General features: G+C 44.5%; 1 protein-coding gene across 5 annotated transcripts in view; it reads left to right on the forward strand.

Moving 5' to 3' along the window:
- CES5A (carboxylesterase 5A) overlaps positions 1 to 19,531 on the forward strand; it is an 88,380-nt gene that overhangs the window by 41,448 nt on the left and 27,401 nt on the right. For 2 of the 5 annotated variants that reach the window (XM_032854442.1, XM_032854441.1), the window contains exon 1: positions 18,980 to 19,112. The exons of 1 other annotated variant lie outside the window; for it this stretch is intronic. In XM_032854442.1, coding sequence (XP_032710333.1) covers positions 19,040 to 19,112 — 73 coding nt within the window. In that variant the 5' untranslated portion in view covers positions 18,980 to 19,039. Of the gene's footprint in view, positions 1 to 18,979; positions 19,113 to 19,205; positions 19,226 to 19,531 lie in introns of those variants that run through there. 2 more of the 5 variants (XM_032854443.1, XM_032854444.1) reach the window with 2 other exon arrangements.

A 19,531-nucleotide genomic window follows, 5' to 3' on the forward strand; every position in this document is an offset into this window, starting at 1 on the left:
ACTTCATTCTTTTTCGGTAGCATTCCACATTTATTATGGAATACATGTGGATATATCACATTTATTTATCCTGCTAATACATTTATTTATTCTATTAACGCTGGACATTTCAGTTGATCCCAGGTTTTGACTATTAACAACCAATGCTGCTCTGCATGGTAAATCAGTTTTCTAAACACTGATGGTAAAGACAATTTGTCATCTGCAAGTGCCCCTTAAGCAAAAAGGAAACCTGGAAGTATCTGCCCTGTGCAGGATTTTGGTTTCACTCTTGTACATTTAGAGGCTTTGAGGAGATGCTCTGTCAAGGTTCCTCCACCAGGAACATGAGGGGATTTGGAGAATCTAGACACATGCTTGGTTCTTCTCTACTCGAAGGTAGATGTCTTAGTGAGGGCTCTCCAGAAGAACAGAACCAATAGGAGATATAGATATAGATATATCTATATCTATATCTATAGATATAGATATCGATATCGATATCTATAGATATCAATATCGATATCTATATATATATGGAAGATGATTTTAGGAAGGGGCTCACCTGGTTATGGAGGCCTCGAAGACCCATGATCTGCTGTCTGTAAGCTGGAGAACTAGGAAAATCCATGGCATGATTCAGTCTAGGTCCGCAGGCCTCAGAACTGGGACAGCCGGTGGCTTCAGTCCCAGTCTGAGATGAAGGCTAGGAGGGCAGGAGAAGGTACATGTCTTAGCTCCAGCAAAAAGTGAATTTGCCCATCCTCCACTTTTTTGTTCTATTCAGGACCTCAACAGATTGGATGATGGCCACCCACACTGGCGAGGGCAATCTTTTTACACAGTCTACTAATTAAAATGCTAATCTCTTTCAGAAACACCCTCACAGACACACTCAGAAATAATGTCTTACTAGCTATCTGGGCATCCTTTCATCCCTTCAAGTTGACACATAAAATTAACCATCCCAGCCAGCTCACATAGGACCTTGTCCGAGTGGACGATATGGTATTGACCCACATCTCCTAAGTAAAACAAAGCAAACCATCATCTTGGCCCCTTCCTCACCCTGGTTCACAAGAGTCCCAGGACAATTTCTTCCCCTTCCTGAAAACCCCTACCCCCACTCCCAGCCCTGGAGGTGTCTTGGGCTTTTGGTCAGACTAATGAGTAGATAATAACCCTTGCCCCCATCCTCTCCACTTCTTTTTGGCTCTCCCCTCCCCCACCCCCAGACAAAGTGCTTTGTTTCCCACTGAAGAGAGCAGGAAGTGGTCTCTGGCAGTTAGATGCTCTTGGCACGGGCCTAGGCAAGCAGAACACTCAGCAGTCCCCTGGAGACATAAGCTAGAGAAAAGCAGAATGAGAGCTCTTTGTGCACAAGTGAGCAAGTGGGGCCTGGAGAGGTGGAGGCTAGTGGAGGCAGGGAATGGTCCTGAGGCCCTGAACTAACAGAAAACCTCTCCTTGTGAATTCACTCCCTGGGGTGATCACTGGTCCCCAGGCAGGCAGATCAGGAGTTAAAAAAACAGGCTTCCCTAATAGTTTCACTTTCAAATGCTGACTCTGCTATTCAGATAATAACTTCTCAAAACCACCGTTTTGTCATATTTAAAATGAGGATAAACCCTATCCCCCCCAGGGTTGTCATGAGGATGAAATGAGACAATCCATGTCACCCTTTTGGTCCACACTGCTTACACCTTGTCAGATCAACACCCTGCAGGGGGAAAGTGAGAATCGTTTATCATCTGTGTGCAGAAGAGTGGTCAGGAGTCAGGACCCATGGTCCTGGTGTGAGCCCTACCCCCTCTAACCCTCAGCGTCCCCATCACTCTGATGAACAGGCTGGCTTTGGTCATCTCTGGACCCCTCCTACTTGTGATTCTGTCAGCAACCATGAGACATGTTCACTGCTCCCAAAGACCAATTTGCCGTGTTGGGGAGTGTGCGAAACAGATTTAGAAGTCGAGGAACTACCTACTTAGTTCCTGTAAGCCTTCATTCTCTTACCTATAAAATGGAGTAGTAATAACACTCGATTCATACAGTCATAGGAAGAATAAATAAAGTAACATATATAAAGCACTTAGCACAGCAGAAGTCATGGTGATAATAACGGAACGGTAAATATTACATAATAATTGTGTCATATCAATATTACTCATAAATAATTTAAGTATTTCCTCCAGTTATAAGGAGTTGAATTTTTAAACCTTGACTCTGATGACAATCATAGAGAGCAAAGGAGTGTATTGCAATGTAGCTACCCCAAACTTAGTACGAAAGTATAATATTCTTTTTTTTTAATTAAAGATTTTATTTATTTATTTATTTGACAGACAGATATCTCAAGTAGGCAGAGAGGCAGGCAGAGAGAGGGGGGGAAGCAGGCTCCCTGCGGAGCAGAGAGCCCGATGTGGGCTTGATCCCAGGATCCTGAGATCATGACCTGAGCCGAAGGCAGAGGCTTTAACCCACTGAGCAACCCAGGCGCCCTGGAAAGTATAATATTCTTGATCATTTATAATGCTAAGTTAGGATGCAGAGCTCTTGCTCCACATAAATGGTGGGAAAGCTTAGCCTGACCTTTTTCTGGGTTCCCTAACCCCTCTCCAGTTCTGGAGATTGGGTCCATAATTCCCAGATTTCAGTGCCGTGGCATGGGTGAGGGGCGAGAGGCTTGCAGGGCCATCTCCTTCTCAATCATTAGTCCACATGGGGTCCAACATCTATCATCCAGTGGTCCTACAGGCCCAGAAGTTCCATGCCCTTTGTGGGTTACATCTGGTTCATGCGACTTGGCCGTTTGTGTGATGGCTTTTAGGGTCTTGTGCCTAGGTACACATTACCATTCCAACTTGGGGTGCAGGACTCACCCCCTTTCCAGCCAGAAAGCATGATGCAGATTCCCTCTGTTAAGAACTCACGAGTTTCTCCTCTCTGCGCTCCTCCACCCGTCTCTGCCCCCTGTGGAGCATGGCCTTCTGGAAACAGCAGTGTGGGACCGAAATGTTTGCCAGGCTTCAATTCTTTTTCTGCCTTGTTACATGCTTTCTATCTCATCATAAGCAGCTAAGAGCACACTAAAGATAAAACATTTTGTCTTAAGAGTTTGAGGGGTTTTTTTTAGGCAGCATCTAACATCTACATACCAACTTCTGTCTCGGTTATATATTGCTGTGCAACAAACCATCCCAGAACATAGTGGCTTAAAAAATAGCCATTTATTCAGGTCAAGTTTCTTTGGGTCAGCATTTTGGGTTGGGCTTACTGGGACAGTTCTGTTGGTTTTCTCTAGACTCATACATCTGTGGTCTGCTGCCAGTCAGCTGGGAGACCCTGCCTGTGTGGACCGAATGGCTGTCATCTGGAGGAACGGAGCACTGGGCTTGACTTGCTGACTCCCATCAGCCAGCAGGCTACCCAGACTGGTTCACACATGATAATTGCAGGGCTCCAAAGGGCAGTAAGACAAGCCAAACCCATTATACAAGCACTTTTCAATTCTTGATTTGTGTGTATTTGCGTTGTTTCATGGCCTAAAGCAAGTCCCATGACCAAGCTCAGCGTCAATGTAGAAGAAGGGTTAATGCCAAGGATGTACATATAGGTAGGTGTGGACAAATTTGAGCCTTTTCTGCAACAATCTTCCAGAATTCCTTTTGGCTCCTTACCTCCTCCTTCTGATAGGGGTTGAAACACTCTTTCTTTCTTCACACAGTCCTGAAATCTGGGATTAGATGTCACAGTTATAAGCTCAAGGAGGGATGGTAGGGTGAGAACTACCGTCAAGGCTGTGGGAGGACCAGGCTAGCAGCAGGGAGCTCCCTCATGAAGAGATCTGAAGCCATTGCTCAACAGCCATGAGTGCAAGGGTAAAAGCTAAGTGCCTATCTGCCGGGTTGTTTTCCATGAATCAGCTTCCTTCTCTGTACACCATCCTGGTCCAAATCTCAGTTGGGGCAGTGACCATGTTCTATCTGCTATTGGAGTTACCTGCATTTACACAGTAATTCCCTCACCTGGATCTGGGCTTGCAAAGGTGAAATGTAGGCCTTATTTTTCGTCTACCCTCCTTCCCACAGAGTCTTGCACAAATTAGTTTCCCAGCAAAGTTCACAGGAGGTCCCAACACTCTCCAAGGATGTGTGGAGGGAAAATATTTTGAATATTACCTTCTCATTCCTTGTACTTATTTGGCCCTTTCCCCATTCAGTAGTAAGACCATTCCGCAATCGTGGCCTCAAGGAAGGATAACATAGGATAAGGGAGCCCAAATGGGAATCAGCTCTGGACTTCTGAGGTTCAAAAGTCCATTCGGGAGAATGGACAGGACGCACGCTCATGAACATCATTAAGTTTGCAATTTCTCGGTCAGCATATGGTAGGAGCTTATTTGTGCCTTAACACCCTTCTTTGGTCCAAATCCGCTAAAGTGACAGACAACACACAAAGGGGACCTCGGTGAAACTCTGCTCAAAGTCCAGACCGGAAAAGGAGCCGAACAGTGAGCAGGGATGGAGCCGTGGGCTTGGATCTGAACATGGCATTGGTGGCGGGATATTCCACTCTTCAGGGTGGTGGTGGGCACTCAAAGTAAAAATTCAGTTGAGTTAGAGAAGATCAGAGTCCATGTATTATGCGCCTAAGTTTGTGAACCGGGACTCACACACAACCCCTACAAGCAGATGGTGAAGAACACCTGGATGCTTACTGAGCCCTTCTGGTGGAAATCAGAGACTTCACCTGGACTGGTGGATGGGCTTACACTGTTGGCAGAGAACTGCATCATTGCAGGAAATGCCCAGTGTGTTTCCAGGGCTGTGGCCTGAGCTGAGAGTTTGGCCACAGGATATAAGGACAAAAAGCAGACTAATTCCAGTGGTTGGCTTTTAGAGCACATCTGGGGTAGTTGTGGAAGTCAGCACTGTATCCTGTCCAGCCCAGGTACCTGCGTATGAGCTATAATTACAGTGACCCAGGGCTGCCTGGGTAGCTCAGTTGGTTGAGCATCTGACTTTTGGTTTCAGCTCAGGTCATGATCTCAGGGTCGTGAGATCGAGCCCTGTGTCTGGCTCCGTGCTCAGTGGGGAGTCTGCTCGATATTCTCTCCCTCACCCTCTCCCCCTCCTGCTTGTGCCCACACATACTCTTTCTCTCTAAAATAAATAAATAAATCTTTAAAAGCAAGAACAAACAAACAAACAAAAACAAAAGAAACAGTGACGCAGGCTTGATAGTGAGTGAGTCCAATAATGGCCTTTACTTCTAACACCCAGAAAAACCCTTAGAAATTGGGACTTCATTGATTTATCTCCCAGCGATCATTTACCTCAAGTGACATAATGCATAACAGTCCAGCTTCATACATTTTTACATATATTGACACCCATGTGATCCCAGATTAAGACACGAGACATTGGCATAAACCCCCCAAATTCCTATGCCCCTTTCTGCTTCATTCTTCCCTCTATGTAACCACTCTTCTGACTTCTGTCACCAAAGATTAGTTTTTGACTGTTGGTGCCTGGCTTCTTTCAATCAAGAGAATGTTTCTGAGATTTATTCACATTGTTGTGCATTTTAGTAGCTTTGTTTATGTTATGGCTGAGTGGCATTCAACTGTATGAACATATCACAATTTATTCATTCTCTTATTGATGAACATTGGTCTCTAGTTTGGGGCTGCTATGAATAAAGCCACTGTAAGCATTCTTGCACAAATCTTGTCATGGACATATGCATTTGTTTCTCTTAGGAATAGAACTGCCCAGTCACAGGGTTGGTGAATAATTAACTTGTTAGAAACTGCTATGCAATCAAGGTGGTTTTATCATTCTAACTTCTCCCAGCAATGGACACTCTGCATCCTTGCTAATACGTGATATAGCTAGTTATTTTTAAATTTTTTATCTTTAGCTCTTTTGGTGGGTGTATCATCGTACTTACTATGTTTTTAATCACATTACCCTGATGGCTAATGATACGGAACACACTTTCCATGTGCTTATTAACTATTTGGATAGTTTCTTTTGTAAAATGGCTGCTCAAGTTTTTTGCCTGTTTTTTAAAAACTGAAGTATGATTAACATAGAACATTATACTAGTTTCAAGTATACAACATAATGATTCAATTTGTATACACTGTGAAATGACAGTCATGATAAGCTGAGAAACCATCCATCACTCTCCATGGTTACAACATTTTTTTCCTTGTGATGAGAGCTTTTAAGATTTACCCTGTTAGCATCTTCCACATATGTAATACATATGGTTAACTACAGTCACCATGCTGTACATTACATCCCTAGGACTAACTTATTTTATAACTGAAAGTTTGTACCTTTTGACCTTCTTCATCCATTTTGTCCACCCCCCAACTCATTTTTTGCCCATTTTTAATTAGGTTCTTTGTCTTTTATTGTAGAGGTATGGGAATTCTTATTTTTTCCAGGTATGACTCCTTTGTCAGGTAATGTGTTATGACTGTTTTCACTCAGTCTGTGTCTCATCTTTTTGTGCTCTTAAGGGTATCTCTTGACAAGCAGAAGTTTTAAATTTTAATGAAGTCCAATTTATCATTTTTTTTCTTCTCCCAATTAGTACCTCTCTCAGAAACCTTTGCCTATCCTAGTATTATAAAAATGTTCTCCAGTGTTTCCACATTTAGGTTTTGATGTGTCCTAAATTAATTTCTGTGTATGGTGAGGTAGGAGTCAAGTTACTTTTATAGTAAGTCTCTATGTCTGGTAGTGTAAGTCCTCCAAAATTTGTCAAGGTTTTACAGTTTAGAGTCATCTTTTCAATTTATTCCACCCCTCTCCCCTCTCCTCCCCAAAAAAGGCCTACTGGAGTTTTTGTTTAGGTTGAATTCACTCTGTAGATCAATTTGTGTTGAAATGACATCTTAATAATACTGAGTCCTCGAATCCATGAACATGGTTTATCTCCCCATTTATTTATGTATTCTTCTTAGCATTGTTCTGTAGTTTTAAGTCAGAGGTCTTTCAAATCTTCTATTAAATATATCACTTAGTATGTGCTATTTTTATACTATTATAATTTCATTTTCTAACTTTCTGATAGTAGAAAAGATTGATTTTTCATTTTGAAAATAAACATCTTCTCAAAAACTTACAGAGCAATTCTTCTGTAGCCATGGAAACAAGTAGCCACCAGAACTGATTTTAAACTTGTTCAATTGATCAATGACAACTTGCTTCAGTGAACATGCTTTTGCAAATCACAAATCATCATTATCTGCTCACTTTTGAAAATTAGCCATCAGGGACAAACTCACTTCAATAAACACACTTCCGAGGGGCAACTGGTCAATAGCAGTCTTACCTGAGTGAGCCTGCTTCCATTATGATATCTAAAAATCCACCAATCCGTGAACTCCAGTGTCGAATTTACCTTGTTACATGGAAGCGTGTTGCTTGATTCCCAAGTGTCTGGAATTTTTCTACATATCAACTTCTGCATTGTGCCTATACAGAGAAAATACTTATTTCATTATTTTAATACTTTGCAATCTATTAAAACTTGCTTTAGTCCAAGAGGGGTCTTCTCCCTCCCCCCCAAAAAATCTCAGGTGATCTGAAGATTTTACAGCTAGAAACTGGAGCTAGAAAATCCGGAGAATTCAAGCTGTGTTGTTTTAAACATGGCAGTATCTTGAGCTACATTTAAAAGCTGATTACAGTTAACTGAATTCCAGGATTGTAATTTATTTCAGGGGCACCTGGGTGGCTCAGTGGGTTAAGCGCCTGCCTTCGGCTCAGGTCATGATCTCAGGGTCCTGGGATCGAGCCCCACATCCAGCTCTCTGCTCAGCAGGGAGCCTGCTTCCCCCTGTCTCTGCCTGCCTCTCCCTACTTGTGGTCTCTCTCTGTCAAATAAATAAATAAAATCTTTAAAAAAAAAAAAACTTGCTTTAGGGCCCAGCATATGGTCTCTGTTAGTAAATGTCAATGTGGATCTGAAAAGAATGTGTAAGCTATAGTTGTTAGTCTAGCATAAGTCAGTTAGATCAAATTGATTATTAGTATGTTGTTCAAGTCTCTATTTTTACTCATTTTTTTCTCCTTATTCTATTAGTTATATGGAGAGAACTGTATTAAAATTTCTAACCATGATTGTAACCATTTTCCATTTCTTCTTATAGTTTGATTTTTTTCTTGATGTATCTTGAGGCTCGTTGTTAGGTGCAACGCAATTAGGATTGTTTTATCTTTCTGATCACTGTATTTTCTTTTTGTCCCTTAAAAATGCTCTTGTTTGTCTCTAGTATTTTTTACTTTGAAATCTACTATACTGAACTCACTGAAAATCTGTGTTAACTTGTAGGATTTAACCCATTTTTATTAAATGTGTTTACTAATATGGGTAAGATAAAGTTTATCATCTGGCTGTGACTTTTCTATTTCTTTCCATCAGTTCTTTTGTAGTTTTTAGTGTATTGTTTTGTTTTGCTTTTAGAGAGGGAGAGGGCAAGAGGCAAAGAAATAATCTGAAGCAGGCTTCATGCCCAGCACAGAGTCCAGTGTGGGGCTGGACATGAGGCTCAATCTCATGACCCTGAGATCATGACCTAAGCTGAAATCAGGAGTCGGACACTTAACTCACCGAGCCACGTAGGCGCCCCTCTTTTGTACACTGTCTTGTCCCTTCTTTTCTATTTTCTTTTAGATTAATTGAGTACTTCCATGTTTCTCTTTTTTTGATCTCTGCTATTGAATATTTTGGCTACATAATATAAGGAACTTAATATGATGCAATCCCCTTTACCCCCTCCTCCCATGTCATAGATTTTACTTCTGTGTGTCTTAGAGCCCCATGATGCATTTGCATTATATTTGATTTATCATTTCCTTTCAGCCTGAAAAATATTCCATAAAGCTGGCAGTAACGTTCCCACTTTCATTACTGACCTTAATATTTGAATCTTTTCTCTTTTTGTTTTAGTTAATCTAGAAAAAGTTTTGTTTTCAATTTTGTTAATCTTTTCAAAGAACCAGCTTTGGGGTTCATTGATTCTCTTGTTTTTTTATTCTCTGTTTTATTTATACTCTTAAATTTGTTGCTTCCTCATTTCCACTTGCCTTGGAATGATTCTGCCCTTCTTTATCAAGTCCTTAAAGGGGACGTTTCGATTATTTATTTAAGATCTCTCTCTTTTTTTTTTTAATGTAGGCATTTATAACACCACTCTCCCAGCATCTCATTAGTTCTGCTATGTTGTACCTTGATTTCATTCCCCTCAAAGTATTTTTTTTAAGCCACGAGTATATATTTCCAAAGAACATCTCAAAATATTTTGAACTCCCTTGTGATTTCTTCTTTGACCTGTTGGTTGTCTGAGGGTCTTGTTTAAATTTAATATATTTGTGAATTTTCTGCATTTCCTGTTGTCACTGATTTCTGCTTTCATTCCATTGTGGTAGGAGAAGAGACCACATATGATTTCAAACTTTTTAAAAATCTATTGAGACTTGTTTTGCGGTCTAACATATGGTATGCCTTGGAGAATGTTCCATGTGCCCTGGAGAAGAATGTGTATTCTGTTGTTGTTGCATATAGCATGCTGTGAATGTCTGTTAGGTCTAGTTGGTGTTGGTTTGCAAGCTGGCTCTTGTACACAGAAGGTGAGGGAAGACCAAAGAAAGAGGTAAACCACTCCAGATTGGTGGGTGGCAGGTTTGATAAACAAGGGAACTTACTTAGAAGGTTTTTGTTAGGCACCAGCAAAATGAGTAGGTCTCAACAGCCCCTCAGCAGAATCTTACAGGTTTACACCTAGGCCTTAACTGGATTCAGTCATGTATACCATCCAGATGGTCTCCACAACACCTGACAACACAGAGCCTTGAGAGCAAGGCTCTGTCCTTTAAAATGGCTTCCACTGTGGGAACGGTGGGATGAATATGCATTTGAAGGACAAGGGAGGGAGGGAGGAGTCTCCCAGTTGTCCAGATCCAGTTTCTGGGTCAACCGGTGGTCACATTGTCTCAATGAAGGCCCCCCCCACCCACTGCCAACATTCCAGCCCTCGTGACAGGCTCTTACACTCTTACGCACACCCCTCTTCCTCAAACGTGCCGTGAGCAGTCACCAATGAGTTTCACCAGCATGGAGGCTGTTGATTTGGTGGCTGTCTGGCTGCACTGGAGGCAGACACCATCACAACAATAGAAGCACATGCCAGAGAAACACAGATCAAGATAATTCCCAAAATAAGTACCATTTTTTTTTTCTCCAAGAGCCCATGATCCATCCAAACCCCTGATTTATTAAGTTCCCTAGACTAGAGGGTTGATCATTCAGAGCATTCACATGTGTCCTCGTGTGATTTCATGAAGATGACACATTAACAGACTCATCAGGTGTGAACACAACATTCTATTTGGATGATAGCACAGGTGCCTCCTTGGGAGGCAGTAATAGTGTCCAAGGTCATCCTATCTTAGAGGACAGCTTTTCTTTTCTTTTCTTTTCTTTTTAAAGATTTATTTATTTATTTAAAAAAGAGAGTGTGCACACATGCGAATTGGGGGAGGGGCATAGTGAGAGGGAGAGAGAAACTCAAGCAGACTCCCCACTGAGCACAGAGCCTGAGACAGAGCTTAATCTCAGGACCCTGAGATCACAACCTGAGCTGAAATCAAGGGTCAGACGCTCAACTGACTCAGTCACCCAGGCACCCCAAGACACCTTTTCTTATGAGAGACATTTCAGGGTTCAGGATAAGGAAATGCTTTGTTGTCTATTGTTTAAGGCTTGTTGGGTGAATTTAGTAGGGGGCTTTTAATGTGTGTTCTTCCAGCTCAATGGAAGAAAACAAAGATGGTGGCCAAGTGATCATACCAGTGGAAAACAACTTGCTCACTTCACCAGGCTGTGTGTACCATACCTGTTGGCTGGGGGAGACAACATGTCAGTCATGAGGGACTGGACTGGGGACAGGATATGCCAGATCACAACTGCCACCCTTTCTCTTTTCAATAGTGTGTGTTCTACTGCAGCCTAGTGCTTTTCAGCAGGTCTGGCTTGCATCAGGACAATAGGATTCCAGTGGAGATTGAGTAGTTCCCCCTCACCCCATGGGTGTAAAGTAACTTGCCCATCCCAGTGGGATGTCCCATTGCAAGTTCTAGTAGATGACACCTTTCTCAGGCATGATGGGATTTGGTGTTCTCAGCAGCATAGCACACTGAGTCTTGGTGAGAGCCAGGGCAATGGCTGTCCCCCATCACTCCCATACCTTTACAGTGTTGGGTGTCTGGACAAGAGTCTGCAGTCTGGCATCTGGGGCAACAGGCCCTACTGGTTGATCATTTAAGTGTATTAAAGCCACATTAGTCCACCTGACCAATGTGATTAACCTGTTAGTAATATAATTTACTGCTTTAATATTCCATTCTTTCTATCAACCCTGCTGCTTGCAGGTTATAGGGGCGATGAAATTTCCATTCAATGTCTTACATTTTTGCCCAGTCTTATACATCGTGACCTTTGAAATATAGCCCCCCTCAATCACTGTATAATTGATAAGGGTATTTGTACATGGTATTCAGCTGGCCCAAATGTCGGGGGACATGGAAGGCTGCCAGCTTTGAGTAGGGTCTGGAGAGGAGACGGCACCCATGGATCAATCATCCCTGCTATCTGAGTGATAGGATCTGGCAGCCCCTATGATACTGGAGGTGTCAGGGATGGGAAAAGATGCAATATGGAGTGTATGGCAAACTCCAGTGGGAGAATCATGATCTAGATCTCTGGAATTCTGGAGTAAGGCCTTGCTAACTGCAGCAGAGAATTACACGCCCTTTGAGAAGATCTCCTGGAGTGTTATTGGATTTTGGTTGAGAAGAAATGCTGGATCATGGGCACCAGATGAGCATGCATATGGAATTTCCCATGATGAGATGGGTTCTGGCTATAAATTCCTTTAGAGAAGGATTGAGGAAATGGTTATTTTATATTTTTATATCTGTAACTATATATATATATATATATATATCTCACATATATCAATATAAATAAACTATATACATAGTTTATTTATTTATAGTGGCATTGCATAGTTCTTCTTTAAGAGGACCCAGCATCTCCTAATCAATAGGCTCAGTATGGTTGAGAAATGGTTTACATCTGGAAACATCTGATAAGGCCTTGTGATTTTTCATTGTTATGGCTGACATGAAACTTCTGCTCACCAGCTCTTAACTTTTTCTGGTTTTACAAGCAAGGCAGTGTTCAAGGTGGCTGCTCACCTACCTTACTTCTAGGAATACCGTGGTCTGTTAGTCACTGTCATAGATCTCAGTGGACAAGGCACCCTTGTTGCCACTCTGTCTTTGCCACCCATTGGGGCAGTTATTTCTACATTACACTGGTGGTTAAGTAGCACCGCCTGGCTTCTGCTATGCCAGATTCATTCACATTGACTGAATCTGAACAAAGCACATTTTCACGGTGGCATCGCCTACCGTCAACACTGACTTACCGAGAATTGTCAGCACTGGGCTTCTCAAAGAGGCAGGTGCTCTCTACACTGGTACGTTCCTCACCACCCTAGAGAAGAGAGCTCGTGGGCACTCCTAGTAAACATCGCCAGGTCATGAATTGAATTCCCTCCTTCTAGGAAATAAATTCATTCTAATAGACCCACGTCCTGCACTTTCTGATCTCTTTCTTAGTACTCGGCCATGGCAATTCTAGCAGCTTTATCTCATCCACGGCAGGCCGTCTTCGTGTGCATGCTTCCAAGAGCCATTCCTGTGGCCTCTTAGACCAGCTCGAGGCATTCTTTCAGGACAATAAATCCTGAGTCGTGGGAATGTGCTCTTGTGTTTATAAATTCTCTCCTACTCAATCTTATCTTCTGCCCTACCCCTCAGGTCCACCGCCCTCAGGATTCACTCCCACACATGTTTTTCTCAGTTGCTACCAGGACACATTGGCCATGATATGCAGTTAATTCAGTGAGAAAGCCATTTCCTCCTGGAGAAGGAAATATCTTCCCTTGCTCCGGCTAGGCTGAAACCTGGCTCTCATGATTGACCAGGGGGAATGCATGAAATAGGGTGATCTTGATGAGGAAAAACATTTTCATGGGGAGCACACAACACAAACCAAGTCTGCTCCCTTCTAGTAAGAGGGAGAAGGCACCTCCTGCTAGTTTGGAAAGTTTAGGAGAATCAAGTGTTCATTGTTCTCAAATGTCTCCATTCACATGACTCTGGGTCCCAACCATCTTACCTAGGGGTTGACTTAAGCATAGGAGCTCTTCCACGGCTATACAACCAACCTCCTTTGCAGCTCCTTCACTCGTATGGTTAAATCCTGGGTTTCATCTTTAGCATGGTCTCACTGTGGTTCAAGGAGATAAAGCTATCTTTAAAAGCTGCCCAGAAGCCCTCTAATTTTCACGCTGTGTTAATAGCTCATTGACCAGAGCCTGTCATTTTTTTTTTCAAGGCTTCAAGGCGGTTCATGAAATCCAGCTAACACCACAACCCTTGTAATTACCTTTACCTCTATACCTTCAAGAGGCTGGGGTGAAGACATTCCTGACTAGTGCCCCTCAGCTGGACCACATCACAGCTCACCCTGAGAGTCTTTGTCACATGATGCTGTCTGAATGGTGAGTGATCCAGTCACAGAATCCCACTGATGGTCCACTTTCGAGGTCTCCTCCTGGTGCCCACTGACTTACTTTGGTTCCATAAGAGTGGAGCTTGGGGCAGGGAGGGCAGAGAGAAAAGACAAGATAAGGTGTATTACTGAGACTGCTGCTGTGAGGAAAGAGAGCCTGGTTTTTCTAGAACCCTCTGCCTCTTGAGCAGCACACAGAATGACTCCAGAGGCTGGAGTGTTACTCTCCCAGGCCTCATGCTCCCTTTCTTGAGGATTACTCCTGGGTTACTCTAATTCTGATCTTGCTTAAGCAAAGTCGGAGAGGATATTTGTGATGGGGTGAAGGCCCTGGGGCAGAAAATAGAGAGTCACGTGGTCCACCCATGCTTCAGGTGGCGTGCTGTCTGTGCAAGGTGAGGCTGGTCTGCACAGGACTGTCCACTGCAGGTATGACTTAAAGCAGAAGTGGGCTCACGTTATGTGACCAGGAGATAGCGATGTCAACATGGTCATTGCCATCATCATCATCTGTGGCTAAACCAGCCATTGAACTGGGATGGAGCATTGGAAATGGTATATTAGAAACATCAACAAAGCGCTCAGGAAGAAAGGAGAGAATGATTTTAGCACTTGAGAATAAGGAGGTCTGCCTGGAGGAGATGGTATTTCTGTGGGATCTTGAAAAACCAGTAGGATTTTACCAGAAGAAGTCAAGGCAAAACATTCCAGGAAAGGAAAATGTGATTAACTAAAAGATTGGATGCAGGTGGGGTGCGGTGATAGGTCTAGTTATAGGGGTGCAGGGATGGGACCCATACTGATGGGCATAAATGACGGTGGTGTGATGATGAGGTTGTAGGGATAGAGGTGCAGTGATGGGGCTATAGGGATGGGGTACAGTGATGGGAATATAATGAGGGGGTGCAGTGATTGGAGAACAGTTACGTGCATGCAGTGATGTGCTTAGAGGGATGGGGTACAGCGATGGGGCTAGAGGGATAGGGGCTTGGTGATGGGAGCACAGTGAGGAGGTGCAGTGATGTGGGCACACTGATGGGGTACAGTGAGGCATCCACCTGGACAGGACAGAGCCAAATGGGAAAAGATCTGAACATCCTGCTGAAGTGTTTGAATTAAATAGCAGTGTGAGGTGGGTCTGAAGAAAGGTCAAGAGAAGGAAGCTCTAGGGTGCCCAGCCCCAGGCCCCTAGAGTGAGAGGTGCAGTGCCTGGTAACCTGAGTCCAGCCCCAGAGCATCCTCCCTTTGTTCTGTCCCCCTGCAGGCCGGCCTCCACCCTAGCAGGGTAGATTAGCATATGTTCTAAGCCAAAGCCAGGCCTGGGACTGAGGTCCTCTCCCATTCTGGTTTCTCCCTCAGGGTTTCAGCAGAGCAGCTTGGGAGAACAGAGAGAGCTCATCAGAACTCTTGTCTTGGGGGCCCTAGAGGCCACTGGCCTGCTGGGAACAGCAAGGTCCACGGAGATGATGTCAGGTGGATCCTCTGCTTCCTACAAGATTAAATGATCTTTAATGGCCCAAGAACTGCAGAAGTCAGCCCATGCTCCCCGACCTTCCTATTGCTCCTCATTCCCGCTCCTTTTCCCTAAATGGCAAAGGCTGCAGCTTGGAGGCAGGAAATCTGGGCTCAAGTCCCAGCTGTGCTGGCTCCTCAGTCCTGTGATATCTGACAATTCATCCTACCTTGCAGGGTTTCCTGCTCTGCAAAATGGGAATAATGGCATTACACAGGGTCATGGCTGTAAAACTTTTAGCCCAGGCTGTGATACCTACAAGGCATTGGGTAAATGAAAGCTAGTATCATTATTTCCTGACATGTCAGTTTCCCAGAGGGTCCGCTCTGTCCATTAGGGAACAGTGAGATAAGCAGAAGTGGTACCTTGACAGAAAAGAAAATGCGAGATAAGCAATTAGGAAGTCACACTCCCCACAGTTCTCTTTCAGGCTGGGTTTGTAGGAAAGAGACCCAGTTTGGCCATAGCGTGTTTTTTATGTATCTATAACACTTATTAACTTCTCTTTTTAACCAGAAGAGAACAATTCCTCCACCCCACCCAACCCCGTAGTACATAGTAGATATTTACATGGAGCTCCATTGGGTAAACTCAGTCCTATTTAATAATTTGAATAATCTCTTTATGTCACATAAGCTTTTTCAAATAAATGCATAGCCTCTCAGATATGCTTCCCATCCTCTCCAAGATGGCATCTGGATGCGTGAATTGGGAGAAGCTAATATGACCACACCCTTAGAAGGGTAGAGGTAGCTTAAACCCACTTGCAGAGGTCCTGGCATTGTTGGGCTGTCTACAGCAACTTCCCTGTGCACTGAGTTCCTGGGAGGATGGCGAATTCTAACATGATGAGCTCACAGTCTGTCCTTTTGTTTTGGTCAAAGCCCATGGATCCCTCCTTAGAGACTCAGTGCCCTCACCTTGGCTCTGACCAGCACTCATCACTGTGCTCTACTCAGGTCAGGCTGGGCTTCCACTTTGTCCTCAAGCCCAGGAAGCACCTCTGTGGGTTCCCTGACCTCTCCCTATCTAGCTCCCAACTATAATCTCAATTACTTCTGAGTTCCCTTCAAGGCCGTATTTCAGGCCCTTCCAAGAACAGCTGATCCGGGATAAGCAAGAACATCACTTGAGATCTGTCTTTGCCCAACCTCTTCTATTTGGTTGTGGCTGCCACAGGCTGGTTTAGGGATTTGGAGCACCCCTATGGCAGTCTTCTTCTAGAGAACCAAAGCTGCCGTCAGCTTCCTTAACACATCTCCCACTTGGGGCTTCGGTCTAAAAGGGAGATTCAGGTCACCTGGTATCACTCCCTGTTTTCCCCACCACTGTTCCCTTCTTCCCACAATCCGTGGAGCAGGAGGGCCAGATCCTCCACACTTCCTGTTTTGGGGTCTTCTGCACCATACCCTACAGCTTTATTAGAACAGTTGCTAGAGGTGGGGGATGATTTCACCATATAGAAATGCACAATACACTGGTTTACTCTTTTCAAAACACTATCTCCACTGCATTAGGTATATGAAAATTTCTTGATAATCAACAGGTTTTTTTTTTTTAAGATTGATTTAAAGAACAATTTCAAGTAAACTGATAATCAGGTTAGGAGTGGGAACTGTACAAACTGCGAAGCTCTAGGTCCATGGCTGAGTTTGAGGAAACACCAGGTATTTCTGATAGAGTTATAGGGCAGGAAGGACCTTTCTGGCGGCAACTAAGGAGGGCCAGAGCAGGGAGACAGTCTGAGTCTCAAGGCTGTAGACAGAATGGGTATCGTAGACCTTCATCGGCAGGGCCCATGAAAATGCCATTTTGAGCTGGCAAATTTGTGCCTTCAGAGTCACTTGGCCTGGTCCTGCCAGCAGCCTTCTTCCTCTGCTCAGAAACTTGTCTACTTCTCCACCCTGCTCTGGGTTCTTCTGGTCCCCTAGGCATTTCTGGAAACTCATTCATGCTTGGGTCTCTGAAATTTATTAAAATGCGTGCACAGATGTCAGTAGAAGATGGAAACACTGAGGCCCAGAAGAAAGAAAGGATTTGTTCAAGGACACCTTTGATTCTGAGGAAGAATCAAGAGAGAACCCAGGTCTCTGTAAATGGTCTCAAGGCCATGGGCAAGAGCATGCAGCTGCTTAGGTCAGCCATGCCAGGAAGGGCCTGCTGGGAAAGGCAAGAAAACAAGTTACCTTTGTTCTGAAGGCATTTTAAAGAATCATGTGTGGGTGGGTCTCAACAAGCTAGGGTTGCAATCTAGCAAACACCACTGACCACCCACTCTATGGCCCAGACCCAAGCTAAGGTCTTTGATGTCTGAAAAGCCCTAAGTACTTGAACCTAGCAGCAACCAACCTGTCTATACACACACACTGGGATTTTGGTATGCTCAATGTTTAACCCACACCAACAAAGTCTGCTGGGCATGCTGGGAACATTTTAGAAATTCCCACCCCATCTCCCATTCATCTTCTGGGATTTGTGGTCACCTCAAAGGTGGGCAGTCTGAACATCTAGACGTCTGATATGGGCACCCCTTGTCTTCCTCACTCCTCGTCATCATACCTAGGGACTGCTGTCTATCGCTGTTCGCTGGATTTCAGGGGACAATGTCAAGGTTCCATTTGAACCATAAGTGACTTTTGCTGAATTAAGAATCAAATCTTCAGAAAGGACTCCGCCCAAGTCCTATTTCCATAATTCCTTGTGTGGTCAGTGGCTTATTAGAAAGGGACTTAGAGCTGGGGAAAAAGATATTTACCAGAGGACTTCTACTAATCTGTAGAAATTTGCAGAGCACAGGCCTTTAGCAAAATACACCTGACAGCCCCTTGCTCTGACCTTGAGGAAGCCTTTCCCCACCTGCTTGTGTAGAGTTCTGTATCCAGCAGGCACATAGTATCTGCTCGTGACAACCCCGCCTCTCTCAGAAGGTGACTCCTCTGCGAGACCTGTGCGTTAGATTGATGCTTCCGAAACCCACCATTGACGTTGTTCGAGTCCTGCCCCCAGATCTCCAGGGGGGCTGAGCAGAAGGACAGAATTTCGACATGTACCCCAGATAATTCTGATTGCACCCACCTAACCCCAAGCACTTGGGAAGCCCCATCCTGGGGCTACACCTTTACCCTGAGGGCGGTGTGGACCGTGCCGGGAGCCAGATGGTGATGTTCCTGGGTCCTGAGCCAGATCTTCAATGACCCACCTGAACGCTAAGGACAGTCTCCAACAGAACCACGTATAGGAAATTCACCTCTTTGGACTTGACTCCTCATATTTACGTGGGGGAGCTGGGTCTAGCTCAGAATTGCAGACATAGCTCAAGCCAGTAGAAATACTGCACTGGGCTCATAACATGATTTCTTCAAATTTGAAACCACTTACAAAAATGGAGAGAGATCACTGACTTCTGGTTTGGTGTACCTACATTGTCATAAGCCAAACGTTCGTTGGAGTTGAGAAGTCTTGCCTCTTTAAGAGAGGGCATGTGCTCTGTCCCACAGTCCCCACCACATCCTATCAAGCTGTCTTGGCCAGCTTCATTCACTGTTTGTTTGCTGCCTTCCTGGCCCCTGCAGACACTGCAGTTAAGGTCTTTGCCTTCCCTGATGCCCAGTGTTCCTTGTATTTGTTCCATCCCGCATGCCCAGAGCCTGCCGCACTATCCTTCCCCAGCTTAAAAGTTAATCATCAGCTTCTCCTTATGTAAATCAGAACAGGAAAGTCTTGCTTGGCCAATTCCTCCAAAAATCTTGGTCTGCTGCCTCTCTTCACCAGCCGGTGTCCTGTGTTTGCCTGCTCAACATTTGTCTGCTAACAGGAAGCCCTGACCGAAGCTCTCTGAGGCCAGCTGCGGTTGTGAAGGTGCAGGCATTCAGGCAGGCCAGCCGGATGAGTGGGGAGTGGGGGCACCGGGGCCAGACCCTGATCTGGGTTGTTTGGGTCCTTGCAGCTGCCACCAAGGGTGAGACACCCCGTGGGAGAGGAGGGGCCTCAGAAGATGGGGTAGGGGAATTTCCTTACCACTAGTGCAAACAAACCTATTTCTCGGAGGTCTGAAGGCTCATAAAAGGCTACGTAAGTAACCTCAGGGCCCCTGAGCAGTGTCCTGGTGTTACTGAAAACCATCCTCCGCAGAGTCTCCTTTGTGGGAGTGGGCAGAGCACGGTCCTGCCCTTGGGTTGCTCACACCTTGTCGGAGTTTGGAGAGCTCTCTGTCCCAGGTACTGGGGAGGGTCATAGGATGGAGCCCATGCTTTGTACTAGTGCCTGCCTGGACAGGACTTTCTCTATTACAATGACATTAGAACAGGTAGCACCAAGATGCCCGAGTCCTGCTAATAAGTAAACAGCTGGGCAGTGGGCTTCTCAACACTCTGTATT

This window comes from Lontra canadensis, unplaced genomic scaffold, assembly GCF_010015895.1.
Source record: "Lontra canadensis isolate GAN:19392208 unplaced genomic scaffold, GSC_riverotter_1.0 scaffold8, whole genome shotgun sequence".
Classification (NCBI taxonomy): Eukaryota; Metazoa; Chordata; class Mammalia; order Carnivora; family Mustelidae; genus Lontra; species Lontra canadensis.